General features: G+C 38.0%; 1 protein-coding gene across 4 annotated transcripts in view; it reads left to right on the top strand.

Annotated features, from left to right (window-relative positions):
- Ddr (discoidin domain-containing receptor 2) overlaps positions 1 to 24,096 on the top strand; it is a 140,632-nt gene that overhangs the window by 19,133 nt on the left and 97,403 nt on the right. For all 4 annotated transcript variants that reach the window (XM_087351861.1, XM_087351860.1, XM_087351859.1 and 1 more), the window contains exon 2: positions 14,112 to 14,217. In XM_087351861.1, the coding sequence (XP_087207987.1) occupies positions 14,112 to 14,217 (106 nt within the window). The remainder of the gene's footprint in view (positions 1 to 14,111; positions 14,218 to 24,096) is intronic.

Below are 24,096 nucleotides of genomic sequence, written 5' to 3'. Positions count from 1 at the left end.
CTCACATAAACGTAGTACATGATGGATCATATTACAGAATCCTGGTTGTACTGTGTTTGCCCATGTTACGTTTGAAAGTACCAATGTTCGGAAGAGTACACTTAGTCATTCATTCAACATTTCATAACATGGTTGAACATACCGTATTACATTTGTTCATGTTGAGAGCTAGAGAAAGATTGATTTGGGGTGTATTCATTTCAAAATTATCACTCTGGATTAAAATTTGCTCTGAAGGTATCGAAAAGATTAACGTTCAATATAAAGCTAATCAGTTCCTTCGATAAATACGACGTAGGTCGAAGATTCTCATTCGACGTTCGTTGCCATTTGCACTACAATTTCACCAGTGGTCCAGGTCTGAGGCTAGCTCAACCAGGGGGCTCAACAGACAAGATATCTGCCCTCTTCTATTTTTTTTAACTTGAAAACGGAAGCAGAATCTAACTTCCGGAATCTTGTAGATTTCTTTTGTTTTATACTTCAAACTACTGACATTGTCCAAAATAAATCATACTATTGTTATTATTAATTAAAATACTTTCTTAAATCTGTAGTGATTTGTATTTTTAACTAGGGTGTAGTAACGTATTTTCTGTCGTCGTTATTTGATATTATAATATCTTTTCCGTATTTCTATGCGTCTGCTTGTAGCGAAAGATTGAGACGTCTGTGTACATTATTTATAGCCAAATTGTTTCTACACGCGTACACACACTAGTTGATGTATTCTGCAGAGGCCACTGTAAAGTATGGCATGAAGAAATGCAATTTATTTTAACATACACACAAATAATTAAGGCTTGTGGTCTGTTGTAACTCCAAGTAGTGTTTTTGTCAATTCAGCTACTCAAATGAGTTATGAACGTCGATGACATTGGACAACAAATGTTTAATTTATGTCCAAATATAGATGAAATAAGTTTTTTTACTGAATAGTTTACGCTGATCTTGGAAATGAGGGTCAGAAATCTGAACACGCACATTTTATACCATAATTGTTTATTGACAATATATAAATGTATATATCACCTATTATGCACTTTGAAATTTGGAGAGATTCCAAAAAAAAAAAAAACCCGTAAGATACCAAGCGAAAACTATCAAGTGATTAAGAACTCAACGGGGTGTAATTTCATGTTGTAGCGGAAGTAATTGGAAAATTAACCAAAATTTATTTTAGGCTCAAATCCAAAGATTGATGCAGAAGAGGGTGGAGCCGTAATTCTGGGTGCAGTGGTGTCCAAAGTTTTAATTTTTTATATAGAAAATTCCAAACAATTCCGATAACATTTTATTAACTTCGTGTGTACGTGAATATTATTTGATGGTCAAAATACGAGTTGGCATGAAGTAGCTGTGGTTCATTTGGCTATAAGGACGCTCTTATGTCATGGTTTTACGGGATTTACACAAGGCAATTCATCTTTCAAGAATTCAATGTCAATAACAGAGGGTAATAGGACCCTAACTATGAATGTCTCTCAACGTGGGTAGTTGATGATTCTGTCTCAGATTATACTTACCACAGATTTAATGGAGGAGATTCAGACTTTAAAAGCTTGTAGTCATTCGGCTAGTCAATAAATTAACCATCTCTTGTTTTACCCAAATGTTCATTATCACGTTCACAAAATCATGTTACTGGGCCCTATTCTGAACGAGATTAATCCCAGTCCGCATTATTGAACCTTTTTTCTTTAAGACTTTTTAATATTATCTTCCCTTCTACGCTTGGTCTTAGGGACAGCAAAGGAATTAATAGTTCTGTTAATACGGTACAAATACAAACTTCTTGAGAATTATATTTTTAGCGTGGGCATATTAGATTGGCTGTCATCTAAGACCAATTGATTAACCTATTAATTAGCAGTAAACTTAGCGTAGCTAATTTTTGTATTCTTTGTTTATTTTCAAGTAATAAGTTGTTTTTTTTTGTAAAATAAGCGAAGAACGATTCTGAAAATAGAATACATGAACTAATAATTCAGCACAAGAGAGGAAATAATAACAAACTTACAAAGGTACCAACAAAGATATTATAGAAAATTACATGATTGCAGAGGACGTTTACACTTAAAGGCAACGGGCTGCTGAATACATCAATGTCTTTGTAATAATAATTAAATTAAATTAAGCCATTTGGATTAAAAGGAGAAGAAAATTAAATCGGAGAATTTATACAATTATATTAATAACACAATTAGTCAATGGTGAGTCGAGGAGGAGAGAAGGGGAAATATATAAATTTATATTGATACTAACCAGAATAATATTATTTTAATTTTAAGCGATAAGTTTTAATTTTACGTATAGAGAGCCACTACTAGCCTGCTACCCACACTTTGGACATCACTGGTTGATAGAGCAGGCGAGTGTAGATTTGGCTTACCTCAAGATAATGAGGTGATCTAATTTATCTTCAATCTTCTAGTCTAGCTACTAAGGCGAGTTAGAGTGGAAAGGTAGTGAGGTTAGGTAGGAATGAACTAAAGTAATCAGGGGAGTCGTGGGAAAACTGCATCCATCCAATCGATAGAGTCACACATTAACTTTAGAACACTGGGTACAGCTGCGTGCTTGGTTTCGGAAGTGCTACTGAGTTCGCTAGGCCGTGCTACGTAAGCGAAATGAAACGGAGACCAAATGTTAAATTTATCTGCAAGTTTTCGTTAAGAAAGAAGCTGTGATTAGGAGGCTGTTATAATGAAGGTGTTTTAAATAAAACCTTAGTTCGGATCCTTCTTTCTTACATAAAGTGTCTTAATTTTTGTATACTGGGAAGAATAAGTTTATTTCTTTCTACTTAAACACGGGTAAAAATGTATAATTTACTTGGATTTAGTACACATAGCAACCATATGAGAATTTTACTTTTATATGTTCATCCTGTGGGCGCATTTATTTCAGGGGGAAGCTTGCTTTGACAAAGAAATTCAGTTGTAATCTATAGACACTACACTACGTTTACGAATTTGATGTTTGATTTCTGTGATGCATATTTATTTGCTCTCACATACGCCTAGGATTTATCAAAGAAGCCGCTGTGATGCAAAATGTTATATTTTACAAGTGCTGCTACCATTAGAGAGTTTTAAGTAATCGTTATAATGTGCGTGATGAAAAGTTTGAAATAACGTAGTATGTATCACTGACGTTTTTCTATGTTGTTCTGGGTTGAAAAGGATGATGGAGGAATGCGATAAACGAATAGAACAAAGATAGTAATGGTTGAAGACGTACACAATCATTTTCCGATGAATTTCAAGTGGCATTTTCTGCTAGTAAAATGAATTTCCTTCTATGACGTCAGAGATGGGAAGCGGTTGATCTACTGGCCACAAGACAGCGCTGCTCGTCCGTAAATTCCTCACGTGGGAAACCTTTTTACTACCGCCATTGCAGTTCCAAAATCTCGTCAACTTGAAAACTTTCGCATTGAAAATACAGGCGAAACATAACTTTATCTAGCTTCTGTAAAGTTTGGTTGAATTTCGAAAGGAAATATCTGAACTAGTAACCCAGTTAGTAGTAAGCTACAACCTTGAATGGTAAGTTGAAAAGCAGATCACGAACGTCGGAGATACAGGCCCTTCCTACAGACGTGTATTAATAGACTCGTATTTAAATAAACTTTCTAGTTTTATTCTGCGTATCAGCCGTGCTAATGGAAAGGCATGAAACGGATCATCGTGGCCTGTGACGGGTCTCATAACAGACAGGCTCTTGTATGCAGACGTCAGATGTCTCTTTCTCACTCTGTCGGTCTTTGTCTGCACATAACACGTCTTTGTGCGTGTGTATCCACCACTCATTTCCATTGATACTCCAGTTACGACCGTCTGTCACCATTTCAGCCTTCACCAGCGGCATGATCAAAGGTCGTGACGGATTCCAAAACGATGTTTTTAATGAACATGGATTGCTTGTTCCTTCTTCTTGTTTACGATCCCACACGTTTAATATGACGGTAATGAATGGTGCTACTACACCGTTCTCGTGAAGTATGAGGACGAAGATGGCTGTCTTCCGTGTAGTTCACCGATGTTTCAGAGGTGCTTACTGCCTCCATCATCAGGGGGATGATGGAGGCAGCAAGGATCTCTGAAACGTCGGTGAACTTTTACCATACTAAACTGCGCATCAGCCCGGAAGACAGCCATTTGCAGACGCACCACCGTGAAAACCTCATATCCTACAAGAAGAAACCTGCTTTGTGTTGAAGTTTTAATAAATGAGTCGTGGTATTTTACGTTTAAGTTTTGTCGAATGCGATAAGATTGCAGAATATTGAACAATATGCACTGGTTTTATGAATTAGTACAAAGAATTGAATTTATCAGCCGAACGAGTGGCCCCGCCAAGGTAATGAGGAATTATTTGTGATTCTGAAATTCGTTGATTCGGTGAAGGGAATTTTTTTTAGAGTTTCTTGATCCGTGTTAAGTTTATGTAAAACGAAATTTTTTTTACTTGTTAAAAGATAGTACATGACAGCCAAGAGTGAAGGAATGATATTCCAGAATATTTCTACTTTCTAACGCAACAAAGAGACCGCATTATCCGTGCCACAATCCTTACTTTCTGGTCTCGTGCTGCATGCTTGTTGATCGGTAAAAGGCCCTTTCCTCCCATCAGATACAAACTGAGATCAAAGGAAAAACTAAAGTTTGTGGTTGTTTCAGAGGATGGCAGTGGAGGTTCTGGAAGTGATGTGGGGTAGGGATGAGACTGCTAAGGATGGCGGCGGGAACATAACGTAACATTGAAAGCTACGAAGTTATTCAACGCATTTACGTTTGAAAGAACAGCGCTGTTTGGAATAGAAGACTCGGGACATTCTTTTAATATTTCTTCAGCAGGTATTCCTTCTCATGTGAGCATGGAGCATGAGTTTAGTTGACACTGACAGATCGATATTTCGAGGGGGTTGCGGTTTTAAGGAGCACAGGGGAGTGAGTCACAAAAGCTGCTTCAGTTCTTGAGGTATTTCTTATTTAACCTTGAAACTTAATGCGGTACTGGTCTCATACACGTGAAATAATCTATATTCATTTTAACATGACTGAGACGACGATTAAACTTTTTATTTTTGTAATGAATCGATTGAAATCGTTAACCTTAGTTCGTAACGGCACAATTTTTTTTTTAAAACTTAACCATTGCTCAAAGTAATGATTACTTAATGCAATTCTTGAAGATTTCATCGTGAAAAAATGTGCTAACGTCTTCTCGGGTGACAAACCGCATCAGGGATTTGGAAGGAGGTGTAGTCGATGGCTGCTTCAAATACCATTCCAGAATTCATTTGCAGAGTCTGAGAAAAATCATTCGACATTCGTATCAAACAAGTAGTCTTCTGAAATGTTACTGTAGTACGAAGTAGCCTATCGCCCTTCTTCGTGTAGAGTTTATCGTGAAAATATGATAATTTTACGATTTGTTACGGAAGTGATTTTTAATAAATTCTAGTCAGATAGGTCTAATATTTACGTGTAGGCCTGTATTTTTCTGCGGGAACTTGGAATAAACTGCAGACAAGTTTGGAAATGTACGCATAGCGCAATAATGCTTGAGCGTTCGGCAGAATTTTACTTTTTTAAAGGAACCGTTGACTTCATGGCAGCCTAGAGTCTGTTAACTTTGCTCGGACTATATTATCTTGCGGGGCAGTCACGTCATCAAAAAACATGGCGAGGCTAATACACGAAACTTTCATAACTTTAGCTGCGCGTAAAAATGACCGAATATGTGTTCGAAAATCGAATTTCGGAATTTCCCCCCCCCCCCCCCCCCCCCCGCACAAGAATTTCTATGGATCAGTAGGTACTGAAAAATAGCGTGCCATATCATCAATAGACTAGACTTTAGAAAATCCTTTTGAATGAGTTGACCTCTACAATATTGTCAGTGCCTCAAAGGCCAGTGTAGATTCCATTCACACTGTTTGTTCCATTACAGTTCTGAACACAGCTATACGTGTATGTATATATGTGTCGATTATGAATTTAACGTTTAATCACGTTAATAAATTGAATTCGGTTCAAACAGATTCTCTGTTTGATTACTTGAAACCAAGAAACAATTACATGTATAATGCGGGATTACTCTAGTAAGCCCGTGTTGTGGGTGATTTGTGTTAAGTGTAACAGGTAGCTGTGCACCCCATGATGCTGATTGGCCGTGCCAATAATTAAGAGAACTGTAGATCAACTGGTTGTACCTACTTCAAGCTTGCGTCTTTACAGAAGTCAAGTGTTTTATTTTCTTCGCCATGCCCTTGTGTCATCGTTTATTGTCACTGTCATTAACAGTCGAGATTTGTAATCGACACGAATTTCGAATCTCGATATACTTATCGACTATTCCGATTGAGGTTTCTATCACTCTCTGTCAGGATAATTCTGGAGTTTGATTATTCATTATTGTCTTGTAGCGTGATGCTAGCCACGGTGGTCTAGCGGTTAGAACGCTGGCCTTGTAATCCTGGGGTCTTGGGTTCGATTCCCGGCGGTGCCCGAATTTATAACTTGTGTTGGGCAAGGCCGTGGTCTAGGCAACACGGAGTTTTCCTCCGGGGGCTTCCCCGGTTTCTCCGTGGCATCCCAACAATTACTCCATTCACACACAGAAGAAGGCAATGGCAAACCACTTCTGGATCATCTGCCTAGAACGTATATGAACAGGTCCCAGTCCGAGAAAAGGATGGAAGGATCCTGTTCATATGGACCTGTCGTCAGACAGAACACTAAATAAAAAAAATAAAAGCTTGATGCTGAACGGATTTTCACGGAGTTCTATACTGTAGAGTATTGATAATTTGTGGACGCATTCCAGGTTTGGTTGAAATCGAATAACAATAAAGACCACTTTTACATTAAGACTTGCACGAGGTTTACCTTGCGGAAGTTATTGGATGGGGAATCCCCAACCGGAGAATCCCCTTAACATTTACAGGCGAAAGAGCCAGGAAAAAAAACACCATTTATGAATTTCATAACTTGTGAAACTACACAACCATAATTTTCTTCGAGGGACCACAGAAAATGGTAGTTTTATCTGTATCAAGATTCAAACCAGTAACCTTCCGAATGCGAAACAGACGGTGTTAACTAGTACAGCGAAGTTAGTTCTAGTGTCCGAATACAAAATTGTAACGTCGCTTGGTTCAAAGTGCGGTAATGACATGGTTCAGAGCCGTCATTATTCGTCTAGGCCATAGTTAAGGTTTAACTTCGTTCTATGGAATATCCGCGTTTCTACCAGTATTAGTTAAATAGGATTTCTGAACTAAGCCTTCAGTTAAGTCGGTCTGCGGTCGCTATGGTTTCAATTCCGTCCACAGGCAGCAAGAGTACTCGTTAGGTAATCTCCTCTAATGGAGCCCTTTTTATAATCTGTGTTTCAATGCAACGAAAGTTTCCAAATTTTAATAAAAACAAGAAAGATTATACAAATGTATTTCCTCTGTGCGCTAAAATGTTACTCTGCGTATAGTAAGCGATGAAAAGTCTTTGTGGTGAAATAATATGGTAGTAAGAACTATAAAGGGACTAATGTTAAAGTTTTGTGTAATTAGAAGATCAGATACTGCCAGTGACAAGTCGGATTTACGCTTCAATCACCTTGGCCCTCTGGAGGACACTCATTAGCCATTCAGGAGGAGGTTGGTTTATTCCAAGTTATCCTAAAGTCTTTTCAGCGTCAATTAACTCGCGTTGTCGAAATATGTTACTTTAGTGTGTTTAGAGTTACACTCTGTAGTCTTTAGTTAATTTTTAGACTGTCTCACCAGGTAAGCATTTTAACACAAATTAGTGCTTAAACTTAAGTGATTCTGTTATCAGATGAAAGTTCCTCGCGTGCTTTTTTTTTATCAGAACCAGAATTCCAGTTGCAGCATCTTGAAATTTTGAAATGCTTACAATTATTTGTTTGCAGGTAATAATTATGAAATACAGGCAGGGATTCAACTGGAAACTCAAACCCTTTGGAACCTCTGTTTCTGCACCTGAAAACTATTGACTCAAGTTTGTTCTGTTGAAAAGTCTTGCCAGCTGTATCAGTTTCCTAGAGGTTGCTAGGCTAAGTTAGTAGGTAAGGAAACGCTTCGAAGTGTATAATTTGAGCACTCAAAATCTGTATATACCACGTACACTTCTGTAACATTGGTACTGGCTGTCTACTGTATAATGAGAGTAGCTAACTATCCATCTCTTTTCACCCCTACATCCACTCATTTAGCTTGGAGCTGTTCCCACTGTGGACTCTCTTCAGCTTGGCCAGTACTAAATCCAGTCGCGACATATTTTGCTTGTCAGCCAAGCTAATCGCATCAAGCTTATTATTCTAACCACGTCGCCAGCCGGAGGGGGTGGGAATGTATGGGTTGCATAGTGGCTAGGGGTTTCAATTGAGGAGCGGAAGGGTAGAAAGGAAGGGTGAATATTATAGAGCCAGACAGGGAAATTAGGTGCTGCTGCTTTGAAGGAGCTGTAGTAGGGTAGGGTACCGAAAGGAGAAGCCGTTATCTGCACGTGAGTGAGTGAGTGACACAGAGAGTGGAGGTAAAAAGCCTGTAAGGTATTTTTTATGAACATGGTAGTCTTTTATTTATTCGTCCATAGTTGCTTGTTTGTGGTGGTTAAGCCGCAGAGCAGAATTCATGTTGTCTCGAATTTTCGAAAGAAGGATCGACGTAGTAATCAAAGAAAAGCGTAATTAAGATGTGCACAACTTCGGCTTTTGGGGATGAACCTATTCGAATATTGGAAATTTTCCAATGTTTCGACTAACGTTCCAGTTGCCATCTTCAGGACTTGAACATTTTTAAGATGAGACGCGGTTCATCACCAAAAGAAGTAATATCGATTTGCTGTTTTTGAGTTCACATTACTTCCGACGTGGAGCTCAAATTCTGTTCGTAGTTTGAAACTTTCAACGTACGTATTAATATCTCCAGCCTTCCGTCACCTCGCTAACAACTCGTAGCGATACTGATATTTGCTTACGCTTAAAGCGGCGGGTATCTGTAATACAAGTAATAGAAATAATCATTAAATATATGAGTCAGCCCAATTTCATGCTATTTCAATTCATAGAACGTGACAATATGAAATGAAATTTCAGGCTCTCAGGGCGGCGAGAATAAAGGCCAGGCCGTCTTCCCAGACACTGCGCCATGTAGTCTGGTAGAAGTCTGCTGACAATTCAGAGGCGCTTGCTTCCTTCATCATCAGGGCGATTAGTCACTCTTAATCGTCGGTAAAGTTTTTCCAGACTGTATGACGCAACATAACCGCCACGGTGGTCTAGCGGTTAGAACGCTGGCCTTGTAATCCTGGGGTCTCGGGTTCGATCGCCACGGTGGTCTAGCGGTTAGAACGCTGGCCTTGTAATCCTGGGGTCCTGGGTTCGATTCCCGGTGGTGCCCAAATTTATAACTTGTGTTGGGCAAGGCCGTGGTCCAGGTATCACGGAGTTTTCCTCCGGGGCTTCCCGGTTTCTCCGTGGCATCCCAACAATTACTTCACATTCATCATCATTTACATACAGAAGAAGGCAATGGCAAACCACTTCTGAATCATCTGCCAAGTAAACGGACCTGTCGTCAGACAGAACACTAATAATAAAAAAAATTACGCAACATGCCCGAAGACGGTCATAGAATTTTGCATTAACTTATGAACTGAAGGATAAGATAGCTTCATCTTTTTTCGACAAGTTCGTAGAATTTAGGGAAAAAGGGCATTGAAACCACAAATTGAAGTGTGGGTAATCCCGGATTCTTACTTGAGGCGGAAATACTGTAGCCGACCTAACAGGCAATCATGAGTATAATGAAAAGCGTGGCATAACCTATTTAACGACAGATATATGGCATAGCAGAGGCCAGTGTTTAATAACAAGCAGTTGCTGTCAGAGTCCATGCCTTCGTATTGTATCCACCTCTCCGACATCAAAGAAATGCCTCGCACGATTCCAGGATTGGATTAACAACTTTGAGTGGGTTGCGAGCTGACTTTGTTGGAATAACAATTGTGCACGGATGCTGAAGCAAGAACATGGAGTAAAGTGAGTTGAGGGGGTGGGGAATTTCGCGACGTGTCAGCTTGTGAAATCGGATTAAGGGAATGTAGACAGATGAGAGGGGATACTGAGCTTTAGATGATGTGGACCGACTCTTAAAATATATTTATTGTTGCAGCCAAAGAGAATGTCACAGAGAATTGTAATACTGTGTTTATTATTTCTCGCCAACTGAATAATGATACTCTTGTTCGTTTTATTGAAGCAGAGTTATTTCGGAAGCTGTTCTGAAAGTGACGTTGCTTCCTTCATATTTCTAACAGATGTGCTTTGTTTCAGTTCCCAGTTTAATGTTCGCTGTAAGTAAAATTATTAAGCGGAGTACTTTATAGCGCACTATATTAGCGTTAAGTCGTAACTACGTTGAATGTTAATTAGGAACTTCTTACTGATGTGCATCACGTTTCAAATATTATTAGTTCCTTGTTACTTACAATTCGCGTTTGATTGCTCCGTCCCTGGATATCACAAGTGCTACGAACAGATTTATAGTGTCAGGACCGACCGCGTTTTGAAATTTCAAGACTCAGATTACTGTATTAGACGGACGTTCTTCCAACTGTTTCTGAAAGCATTTCCAAATCTCGTAGTCTAGGACTGAAAATGACCAAGAGACAACCTATTTTCATCACGTACCGTGAATCTGATCAATGTTTCTGTTACGAATTCCTGTTACTCGGATAATCTTCTCTGATGACCCCAGCCTCTCATTAAGCAGGGAGTACGCGGGGAAACCGTTTGTTAATTAAGTATATAACTCGTCGTAATCAAACTGTTGCGTTCGTTTTAGAAGCAGAACCTTCCTTCTTTTACACCGGAATGTCACAAGAATTTGTAGAACCTGAAGTAAAGGGAATGACCGATGTTTTAAAATACCCAAAATTGTTTTCATCCTACCTACTGCTCATATTGACCTATAAAAGTAGAACTTTGTAAAATGTAATTGCAGATATTAAGATGTCTGTGCAGTTTGAGATAAATTATGCTGAATACCTCTGCTGCTTAGCATAACCACACAAATATATTTGCGTTTTAAAACAAATGTGTGGAACATACGTGCTGATTCTTATTATTAGGTCTAAATTAACCGTGTTTAGTTGGAAGCTGATGTAATTAAAGAACAAAAAATTATAAACCTGTCCCTGTGACTACTTATCTGTGAAAACTCGAAAAAGTCTTTAACAAGTGTAAGTAATTGCATGGCAGGACAGTGTTCATGAGGTTGCACGCGTGACCTAGGGGGATTACCAACCTGCAAACGTTATTTATTCGAAGGAAAATTGAGTGGACCACTCCTGCCCCCTTCATTAAGGAACAGGACACGTGGCTAAACAAACTAAGGAGGTTGGTTACTGTATAAGGAAGATTGTATCTTCATATATTTCAAGCGGAGTTGGCGTATTAGCTGCACGTACAGCGCGGGTGCCACGTAGGTCAGATACATCGTAATGTCTCTCGACTAGCATTTAACATAAACGTCGTAGCTTGGCAAATCTTACAGGGCCCATACTAATAAGCCAAAGATGTGTGTTTGGGGTTGCTCAGGAAAATTACGAAAACAGTCAAGACAGCCGGTCTCCAGCCCGAAGTTTGATCCCGGGACCTCCTGATCACGAAGCAGGAGTGCTAACCACTCGGCGGTGAATATCGGTAATGTCGCAACCACTGAGTGCCTCCTCGCTCTATTTAATTTCGTATCTAAGGGTTTTAATTCTTAGTTAGGTTTTGTGCGAAACATTTTCAGATCGGTGCTAACCCTTGACTGCAACAGCTTATTCTTGTGAGGCGTCCTGGAACCAGAGAGTACAATATTTTCTCTTTTGTGGGTAATTTCCATTTTGAACAGACTTGTTAGTTTGTCTGCGAGTTGTAAAACTTGTCATTTGTTGGGACGCAGATGGAAACTGCCTGACTCAGGAGATTAATGGTTACCAGCTTAATAGGTGTCACGACACCTGGAAATTTGTGGCCTCATGTGAAACTAATAGCTGGTAGGTGCAGCTAGTAAAGTCTTACTAAGCTACCCAAGTAGGAACATCTACAAAATATATTTTTATTTGTAAGCTTATCGTATTCACAGCCAGTCATATAGACCGTGCGATATCTTGCGAAGCGAACTCCCTCGTCCTGGGTTAGAGACCTTCCGAGGGTTATGCGGTGGTTTCATGGCTGTCAACCACATTAAGGGCTACCTGGAAAAAATTACCGCGTTTCAAGGTGTAAGACTGGACAACTTAGCTCATCGCTAACTCGCCTGTCTGTAATCGCTATATACTTGGTTTGAATATCTGTAGGGGAAAATTCCACCTGATATTTTGGTGGGTTTTTTTTGTTTTCCGTACGAATTACAATACACAATTAAATAAACCACTGTCAGAATCGGGGTAAAAATTTTGTTGTCAGACACAAATTTAAAATTGTAAGTGTGACGTAACAAAAATGTAGTAGGAGAATCTGAAAGGAATACGTAAGCGTACGTGGGAGAATAATATTAAAATGGATCTCAAGGAAATACGGTTTAGAGGTGTGAACTCGACTCACATGTATCAAGTTAGGGACCGAATACAGGCTTCTGTGAACACAGTAATGAACATTCTTGTTCCATAAAATGCAAGGCATTGCTTGACTGAGCATGTTTGTTTACCTTCTCATGTATTTTACTCCGTGGATTTTGATCGTTAATTTGTTCAGTGTTGTTAAACGTTAATTTTGAAGTAAACGAAGAACTCGTTCCAGCCTTGGATACCGTTATTAAATTCTAGCTGAAGTGAAGTTATGTTGAAATGAACCGTTTTATTATGTTTATGTTAAATGTTTGTTTGAAAATAACTCTACTGTTTAATTATGGTGGAACTTGGTAGACTTTGAATTTTATGGAGGTTTAAGCACGCGTGTGTCTCGGAGTCAGAAGAAAACAACAGAACACGTTTCGCTCAGACGAATTGTGTATATATTTCATTTCTCAAACGCTCCCAGCATTCATTGTCGGTGCAAATTTTATAAATTGTGTCACAGGAAACTAATTAGACGCCGTTACTAGGAAAATATGGAACCAAATTAAAGTTCCCATATTAGAACCCAGACGATCAACAAAATGTGTAACTAAGTTAATAATTATCTCACATTAAAGTCGTGGCGATCGAAGAATGGGAGGAAAAAAAACCCTTAATGAATTACGCTGAATCTATCATAGATATCGATTACTCTGCGTCGATATCGCATCGTATCCATTTGTTTGTATCAACTGACGTCAGTAATCTGATGTGATTGTGAAACAGCACGTCGTAATCAGGAAGTAGTCATTTTTTAAGGTATGAACCGAATGTGACTTAAAATGTATTGATTCACGCCGTGATCCATCTGGCGTCTAGACAGACACAGAGCTCAGCAGCGACGTCTGGTTCATGTCAGGAGCTCAGTTTACAACAGTTCATCGCGGACCATGCGTGGTATGCGGGTGGACAGCCACACAACTGCAGTACCCAGACCCATTTATAACCACAACCCTCCTCTTCTGTGGCAACGTGACAGCTCAGTTACTGAAGTGACAAGCTGTGTGCTGCACGACCGGAGTTCGATTTCCGTCAGAGGCTTTCCCTTTGCATTTTCCGGAACATTTTTGTACTTCTCTGCGTTGTTATGGAATATATTTACGATCTTAGGAAACTAAAAGTCAGTCGATTCTGAACTGATTGGTAGCAGTAGGCATTCGTCGAATTTAGTTTGCTATTTTTTTTTTTTGTAAATATTCTTTTGATTTATGATTATCGTTACCAAAAAATCTAACATGGCTTTTAGTTGGGTAATTGGACTTTGGACCGATATGGTCCAAGATTTCAGTGTACTTCAGGCTGCAAAACAAGTGATTTATGTACACTGAAATAAACAGCTAACACAATTAACAACATTTGCTCTCTAGTAAATTTCCCATCCTTGGTCAATGTAGTAACAAATCTCTGACCTTCCCGCAGTACAGAATTTGATAGCACTAAGGGTTGTTTTTTTATGGGTTCTGATTACAGTGAACTGCGGTGTGCCCCTGGGACTCGAAACCGGAGCGATTCCTGACTCCGACATTACGGCAAGTTCAGCGTATGACTTCGGCATCGTGGGACCCCAACATGGAAGGTCAGTACACTGCCACGTTCAACAAAACACTTTTCAGTTTGGAAAATGGTTCCTCTTCGTTTTACGTCGGATTCTTTACTTGGTTATTTACATCTGACACTCCTAATTGTGTTTCCCTGTACTGTATCATTTATACGCCACGTTAATGTGTTATGATTAGCGATTTTATTGTAAGATTCAAATCAACACTCTGATGAGTACACTTTTTTTTTTAAAAAAAGCCTTGAAATTAAGTATTAGTTCTAGAAATCGATGGTTATCCTTTACCATCCATTACTTCGGAAACACCTCCACGGTGGTCTAGCGGTTAGAACGCTGCCTTGGTCTCGGGTTCGATTCCCGGCGGTGCCCGAATTTATATATTGTGTTGGGCAAGGCCGTGGTCTGGGCAACACGGTGTTTTCCTCCGGGGGCTTCCCCGGTTTCTTTGTGGCATCCCAACAATTACTCCATTCACACACAGAAGAAGGCAATGGCAAACCACTTCTGGATCATCTGCCAAGAACGTATATGAACAGGTCCCAGTCCGAGAAAAGGATGGAAGGATCCTGTTCATATGGACCTGTCGTCAAACAGAACACTAAATAATAATAAGATGAGGTGGTCTAGCGGTTAGAACGCTGGCCTTGTAATCCTGGGGTCTCGGGTTCGATTCCCGGCGGTGCCCGAATTTATAACTTGTGTTGGGCAAGGCCGTGGTCTAGGCAACACGGAGTTTTCCTCCGGGGGCTTCCCCGGTTTCTCCGTGGCATCCCAACAATTACTCCATTCACACACAGAAGAAGGCAATGGCAAACCACTTCTGGATCATCTGCCAAGAACGTATATGAACAGGTCCCAGTCCGAAAAAAGGATGGAAGGATCCTGTTCATATGGACCTGTCGTCAGACAGAACACTAAAAATAAAAATAAATAAAAAACTTCGGAAACGCCTTAATTGGTAATCGCCACACAATGTGACCGAAATATGGCGGTAGTCTACACCGAAATAAGACACCATAAATAAAATTGTACTTTGTTATTAGTTTGGCGCGCGTTGCTTCGTTGTTTGATCTGTTTGTAGCATTCAGTAAGTATTTATGTTTGAAATACTGGCATTCTTTTGTGAAAAAACTGTGTGTTTTGTATTGGCGCAACTATGTGTTTGGGATAGGGGCAGTTACGTCCAGCAACCAGGAATTCCTAACAGAATGAATTCAAATTCCACGAATTAATGACTTTTCACGAAATTAAATAAAGTGGATATTTTCAGAAATAACAAAAATGAATTAAGTCGTTAACATGATTCATTAGTGAAAGTATTTTTTTTACCCATAAAATAATAACAAATGGTGTTTGTAATTTTTTTATTTCCGTTTGTAAAGAGGCATATTTTTGCAAACACAAGAACTTTACAATTAAAACAGCTGCTATATTTTAATTTAACTTAACTTCTAAGAAGTTAAAATTCTCATGAAAAACCGAGGCTTACATTTATTAATGAGAAAATATGATGAACCTTTTAACATACCTACCCCTTCTGTGTAATAACTAGCAAAGTTGCCCCTTACAACCCCCTGCACAATATCCTTACCACTCACCTCGCAAATCTTGTCTCGATTCTTGATCGGAAATTTTGATTCGATGTACAGAACTGAATATTGTTGTTTCCTGTGCGTTGTTTTGTACCCTAATCGTTGTATCAGTTTGTGTTTATCGGATTTGATCTCGGGCATAACTCCGATTAAAAAATTGTAGTTATGACGTAATCTGTACATAGCATCTCTTTAACTGTGAATATCCTTTGCAATTCTTAAAGTACGTGCTATCTTACAAGGATATAGAATTACATTCTGTAACCTACAACTGTTAAAACTGAATTTAAAAATCCGAGAAGAGTGGATGCCCTTTCCAAAGGTCAGTAAGGTTGTTCGTGGGGTTCACGACCGTTGTTCGGAACACTACGCCTGAGAGGTATTAAATCGATCCTCCTCCTACGAATATCGACCTTTGATTTATGTGCAGCTCTGTGGTCATTCATAAATCCATAAAAACTGTGCAGAGAAGACTTGCTAGATAGCAGTATTATTATTGTTGTTGTTGTTGTGGCACAACAAAACCCATGTAGGATCATACATTTTCATATTCCCCTCTGACTCTCCAACGGTTTAGTCAAAGTCAGACCGAAAAATAACTCCAACACTAAAAGCAATGTAGTCCTTCAGAATATCCTGGAGTATTCGTCTGACGGAGTGAGAATACAAAAAATATATTGCCTCATGCATTCATCTTTATTAAAATGTGTTCTTGAATTCCACTTCTAAATCTAACGGTCTTGTACGGGAATAGTTTCGCCATTGTACATGGTTGGCTACTTGACTTTTTACGTATTCTAAGCAGAGTTTGTTTATATAAATGTAACTAGGATAAATTGTTTACGTTAAAATAAATATTTTTAAAAATTTTGCTTTTTAAATTATAGAAGCAGGGCTGTAATTGAGACAGGGGGGTCCAGGGCAGTTCTAGGTGCGCTAACTTATTTAAAATAAAGTATCAGACATAGGCCATAGCTTAATCGTAAGGGGGAATATGTAAGGGTGTTTCACCCAAATAATAATTTGCTTTCCGAAGTATGTCTCTTTAGAAACATATAAAATGACTTTTTATCAGGCCCTTTCATAACAAGGGATTTTTGTTCAATTTTTAATCAATTATGTTACTTCAGTAATTTAATATTATTTTCACATTACTTCTCAGACATTTTAAAGTTCTTATTAAAGGTTTTTAAGATGGAAATATAGCAACTTACAACTATTTTTTAAGTACCCAATCTTCTGTATTGTTGATCCATGTAGTTGTTTGAGATTTACCAAAGGTTTGGAATTGTTACAAGGAATGTTCCGTTAATGTTGTTGGCAATCACAGATTGTGTCTTCTGGCCAATTCTGATTCGTAACTCAATAATTAGGCAGGATTCCATTTGCAAAGGATTAGTTCATTGCAAGTTATTTTCTTTCATAGGACAACAAAATGAAAGGAAACTTTCTTTCTTAAGAGGGATAATTAGTTAGACCCATTTAACCCTTTCAGACACAGTGGTATCTGTACGTAACACCTGCTTTAACGTTAAACAACTCCGCATTTTTTCCCAATGAGTGTACTTAATAGTTTCAAATCTTTCTCAAGATAAGCAGCTATTATTTCCGTCTTAAACGACATTAACCAAATGATTCTTGTAATGAATATGCATTGTGTTTACATTGAGGTAATGTTTTCTTTTTCTAGGTGAAAATTAAAAGGATTAAACTTATTATTCCGCCCGTAGTTGCATATTTACGTGGATGAGAAAGAATTTCATAGATTCCATTCGCTATTGTGACATATCCTATATTGAGAAATGTTTTGTTCGCTGTCCCGTCGAACAGCTTCGGGTATAATCTCGTTTGATTTTGAAACTAGAAACGTAATGATGATCTCCGATACCCGCAGAGGTCCATTTAGAAAATACGATTTTCAGGAAACATCTTTTTTTTTTTTTGTCCATATTGCAAAAGCTGTTGCCGGAATTTCAACTTGTCCTGGGGACAGGGAATGGAGGCATTCGTGTGGATGGAGTGCATGGAATGAAGACCATGTGTACATGTGTGGCAGAGAGGCAGGTAGGAAGGTAGACAGACTCATGTTGGCCACTCAGAACACCGGTCCATTTCATTGAGTACGATTATTTCTTTTTCCTTCTCTCGTCTCTCGGAACTCTATACGATGTTTTTCATTTACCGGAAATAGTACGTGAGGCAGCTACTTCTACTACAATAGTCCGACTGGCGGAAAATCCCATAGCCCATGGCTGCCCGTTTCAAACGACACGAAACAGAAAAAGGGATGTAAAAGCAGGCTACCAAGTGTGACAGCTGAACCCGAAATTTCAACACCGATACCTACTACCAAAGGTGACCTATTGGGGGCACAGTCGTGGTATAATTTCGCGTATATTCCATATTTGCTATCTCTCTCCCCAACATCCGTTTTATCGTTATCTTAAATTTTTCTTAGTCATTCAAGTGAACGTTTCCAAAAAAAATTCACACCAGACTTCTGTGTACTTGCTTTGACTCTCCACCTCAAGGTAAATTAATATATTTTACTCTTTTAGTAATATTTGTTTATTTGTTTAAATCTTGTCAGTCTAATCACAATAAAATTCCTATTAAATATTAAAATATTAATATATATATTTATTTTTCCAGTCTATACACAAACTTATTTAAAATAATGTTGTTAAAATATTATAACATTTACAGTATAAATTGTATTATGTTATATTTATGGCGCTCCTTTATCGTAATACGATATTACATTATTCAGCGCTTTTATTTATGAACGACATGTTTCGATGTTTTGTGACATCATCTTCAGGTTTATCAATTTATACTATTTTAAAACTATTATACATTTCGGTGCATTGCATTTATTGATCTTTTATTATGTTTGTAGATTTTCTGTCTTCATAATGATTTGGTGTTTGTATTTAGATGTTCATTATCAAGTTTGTATTGTGATGTATCGTACGTCTGATAGCAGGAGACGACAAATTGCAATATAAATATTACTATAATTAACATTTAAATATTTAAAATATATTATATGATGTTCTCTATCGAAATGTTCGATTTACATTAGATCATCAATTTTTACACGACATGTTTCAGTTCTAAAAGAACCATCTTCAGGTGTATAAAATTATATAAACTTAAATATAATTTCTTAAATGCAACCTTTAGTCAGATGTTTATCAGATTTCAAATGATGTTTTCTTCTAGATTTATTGTATTTTTAATATCGTATTCGAAGTTGTTCCGTATGTACGTCGTGCTTAACATGATTTTGTGTGGGTGAATGTTTTGTTGTTGTTTTTGTATCATCCAGAAATGAAGTTGTGGAAGAGTTACGTCCATCTGGAAGTATTGCCGTGTTTGAACTGTAGTAATATTAGATGCCTGTATTGAAGAAGGTTGAGCTTGTGCAGTACTCACAGATTGCTTCTCTACTCCATAATTTTTATATACAATTGTTCCTGAAGTACCTCTCTACTCATGGACAGGTAATTTAGTGATACGTAACCTCTGTATCTATGTCACCATGCGATAAATTGATTTGTTGATATTTTTGGTTTGGGTAACAGAGAAACAGGGATGCCATTTCACCTTTCATACCCAATTTCAGTAAACCCAATTTTTATGTTATTCTGTCATCTACACCTAAGTCTCCTAAGTGATATTGTTTTTTCCTTTAAGTTTTTTTTCGACTAAAATTTCGTGTCTAATTGTTTTCGGTTTCATGTGTGCTACACTTGCGTCCATTTCACCCGTCCTGGTTCGATCTCCATGTACCTAATAATATTCGTTGAAGACTACAAACTATGCGATTATGTCTGTTGGCGAAATTTAATATGATCGTTTGCAGCCATAACATGATCGGATATATTCCTGTTACTACAGTTTTGGACAAAGCCATAACATTTTCGTTACGTTGATGCGTGGAACTCAATGCTTTCAAGATGTTGTCTTACTTCGCCCTATCCATTTTCACGAGAAATGAGTTATGATAAATAGTTTATTATTTGCAGTGTGTACAATGTTGTTGTGGATGTAGTTTCGTAGTTAATGTATATTGCAACCCTAGAACATAATATTCTTCTGCTGTTACTGCTTTCTAGTTGTAAACTCTTGTCATTTAATACAATGAAATTAGGCTTTTAGCTCTTACTTTGGAGGAGCTTTTCCGTTATTTAATATCATGTTTCATGAAAGTCAGTAATGTGTCGAAATTAGTCAACTTTATAAATTAACTGAGCCATGCTCTGTAATAATAATTATAATAAAAAATAAACGCTGAGTTTCATAATCAGAACGACTGAAGATCTTAACCAATCTGAGTCACCTAAACCGAGTCACATCTGTGTCATCAAAATATATTTTTGAATAAGATCCACATTGGAACCCTTTGAAATTGAATGAGGTCACTTTTTGTATGAGAGAAATTACAAAACGTTAGTCTTACAGAGATTAATTGGTTAATGTTGTTTAGTAAGGAAATTATCAATATACATTATGAAAATCGTACGAAACCCATGAATACATTTTGTGTTAGAAATACTGGTTTATTGTTTGTTAAAGCATGTGGGACTTTAAAGGGTTAAATTGTCTATTCGAAATTCAGGTTTTTCGTATAATTTTAAAACAGTTTATTGGCTAAAATGTTGGAGATGAAAACAGATTTTGTTTGAATAATCGTGGTAAATGAAGCAAACCGCTATTAAATATTGTATCCTCATCCGCCAGTCAGACTACGAAGCTACGGAAAGGCATAATTGAGATTATGTGTAGTTTGTTACACATTCCGCAGACTGAATAAGGTTCCAGACAAACGTTGAAGGAAATTGGATTATCTTTTAATGGTGAATGGATGGCTCGCTTTCTTGTGAGTTAATGAGATTAGCGTTCAATCCGGCCACAAGATCTGAGTAGGAATAGTGAGACGGCAGATACGGGACACATCAAGTTCCATCTCGGGAATATTTAGGGAGTAAAGGGATCGCGCATGGCGTTGGAAAGAAGACCTTTAGGTCAATCATGAGAAAATATTGTTAACAGCAGTAAATAATGTATCTTAATATGAATGCGATGCAATATAGAAGACACAGGGAAAAAAAAACAAGATGACAGCAAAAGAATATTAAAGAAATTTGGATGGAATTGTATGTACAAGGAAGAATAGTCGGATAGAATGATAGGATTCCATAAAGGGCGGGATATTTCTTCACTAGTTTTGCAACTACTAGCTTCTCAAATTTTACTCGGTTCCTTGAAGTTAATTAGCTTTGACCTCACTGAGCTTGAGTAAAATTTATGAAGCAATGTTTTACCGTACTTTGTATTCGTGGCTCTGATAACTCCTGATAGTTTTTAGGGTAGGTAGTCAGATGCTGCAGTCAGAACGATGATGGAAATGCTTTTGATAGAAGGATTTTCTTATTCTCTCATTGTCTTGTGGTCCTTCTCCTTTCATCTTTATCGTCTATCTATATCGAAATTCTGTGTGACTATTTGTATTACACTAACATTAAATGGCTCGCCCTGTTCAACACATAGAGTTTTGAACCCTGTCTGATCAAACGTTGCACTGGTATTTACCCTTCAAGCTCCCCACCAATTACTGTATCTTCGGTTTAAATATCTCAGCTTTAAGTCCGAAATTTTGTTGATCTCTCACCATTAAGAATCTAGGTATGTCTTTGCAGATGCACATATCTGTGCCAATTTATTTGGATTCTTCAGAAATGGTTTGACATATTTTCTGCATTGTACCTTAAGAGGGGATCAAACTTCTGTTGAAACATCAGTTTGCGACCTCGTTATTTATTTTTAAGAAGAAATGGAGGATATACAGTGTTCGTTAAAAATTGGGTATAAAAAATTCAGCACAAGTGTTAAGTTAAATTCAACAAACTTTAAGTAATTTGTTATTTTCACAAATTGCAAATAAATTAATTAAATACTTTTGAATTGTTTGTACTTAGAAATTCTGCAATTTATTTCTTCGAATTGACCTTAGACATTACTATACGCGAGAGCTGAAAACGAAACTGACTCTTAATGCGTTAAATCACACTGGTAACTATATGTACCACCTCCTTCAACATTCAGTTAGTTTGCGTTTTGCCTACAGAGTACATGTATGGATTCTGTAAGATATTCCGAACAGACAACGATGACTTATTTAAACATTGTTAACCGATTGATATTTGTAATGAGGACACGTTTTGTTTGCTTTGAGGTAAGGACTGAATTCTTAAATTAGCTTTAGCTTCACGTGGTTAGACTGAGAAGTAAAAAGTCATAAGAATAATTAATTCTGGAATCGTGTAGGTACGTACATAATATGTTTATAAATTTTATATGATGCACCTCGCTTTTATTCTCAGGACTAGTATTGTGTGAATTTTGGCATACCGGAAAGTTAATTAACCTAATATTATACGCGATTATAAAGTCCGGATAATATGCTATTAATAATTTGTATTTTACATAATGAATTTTACCTATACGCCGACATATTTTTATTTCCCAAGAATTCGTGTACCTTGATAGTGGTAAATGGAAGGCTATTTCCGCCTGGGTCTCAGCTCAAAAAGTTGGCGAAAACCACACGGAACAAACAAGCTGCCACAGTTTCATTCAAAGTACAGTATCTAGAATATCCCATGCGCCCCGTTGGGCTACTATTGAATTCCGATAGTCGACGAGCAACACTACTACCCACCCCATCCTCCTGTCCAATCCCTCGAAACCTTCATCCCATCCTCACTGCCAAATTCGATATCACGTTACAATACAACCCTCAGGTTTGACCTGCCTCCATAACAACAGCCACCACGAAGCTTGATGAAATTGATACAATACCACCAACTCTGCGTTCGCCCTCACATCGGCTACCCTACCCTTATTGCCCATCAATTTGTTGGACTATAAAATGAAAGTGCGTTACCCAAAGTTTTGTTACTGTGAAATGAATAATAGTAAGAAGTTAGACGTTCTGAGACCTACAAACTGACGGCCCTAAGGAAGAAAACGTTTTCAGGGGTGTACGCTGTGTCCGGGTTATAGTCAGCGTAACCTTTGGTTTCTCAGGATTGCCCATGAAATTAATGGATACGGAGATGATATTTTCAAAGAAATGTAAACGAGGAATCTAACCAAGACGGCAAGAAATGTATTCGACAAAGATCATTAAACCTTTTATTAGCCTTGTGGCAGAAAGATATTGTCTAGACAAACAATCCTCAAATTTCGCATATCCAATTTTTGATTTTTTTTAACGACGCTGTATCACGTGGGAACTTTACGTAACTTCTATTTTGAAGATATCCGTCTTCTGGGTTATTGCGCTGTGTAGTCTGGTCGATGTTAACCAACGTTTCAGAGGTCATACTGCCTCCGTCATCAGGGCGATTCTTTCTAAGTTATCTATGGTATGAAGATTTCTGTCTTCTGGGTTATTGCGCTGTGTAGTCTGGTCGATGTTAACCAACGTTTCAGAGGTCATACTGCCTCCGTCATCAGGGCGATGAGTATGAAGATTTCTGTCTTCTGGGTTGTTGCGCTGTGTAGTCTGGTCGATGTTTACCAACGTTTCAGAGGTCATACTGCCTCCGTTATCGCCCTGATGACGGAGGCAGTATGACCTCTGAAACGTTGGTAAACATCGACCAGACTACACAGCGCAACAACCCAGAAGACAGAATTCTTCATACTCACCGCTGTGAGAACCTCAAGTCTTACAAATTCTATTTTATCTGTTCTGTTAGAGGGTTATTTAACTCCACTGTATCACCTACCAGGTAGTGTAACACTGAACGACATACAAGAAAAATAAATGCAGAGGTCTGGAAGCCATTTTGTTGCAGGTATTAGAATGTAGTGTCTGGAAGGAAGAGGGAAATAATGAATGAAGCAAGACCTGATAGACTGACAAAATATTAAACTGTGCACTGTTTGTAGCCTATCCAATTTTTATTGAAATGCTATTTAATGACGTCGTCAGTAGCTCAGGCTGTATAGCGTCGAATGATAGGATGATTATGAATAATGAATTGGAAAGGATATGATATGGTGTGGGGCAATCTGACTCAAAATATGATCCATTGACGTGTTTCTGCGAACGTGAGATTTGAAATTTTCTGTTAGATGAATATTTCGTTTGTGGTTTTCTCGGGTATGAAGCCACGTGTTCTTGTCGGTGGTTACTAGAAATTATTACCACTGTTTTCAGAGTAGCATAATCCAAAACACAAAAGATCGTTCGGGTTCTTTAAAAGGCTGAGAAATTCTGGAAGAACTG

This window comes from Zootermopsis nevadensis, unplaced genomic scaffold (assembly GCF_977971745.1).
Source record: "Zootermopsis nevadensis isolate Lab colony 2312 unplaced genomic scaffold, Znev_1.0 Znev_ptg000020l, whole genome shotgun sequence".
Classification (NCBI taxonomy): domain Eukaryota; kingdom Metazoa; phylum Arthropoda; class Insecta; order Blattodea; family Termopsidae; genus Zootermopsis; species Zootermopsis nevadensis.
The sequence above is the reverse complement of the archived record's forward strand: the minus strand, read 5'-3'. Positions and strand labels throughout refer to the sequence as shown.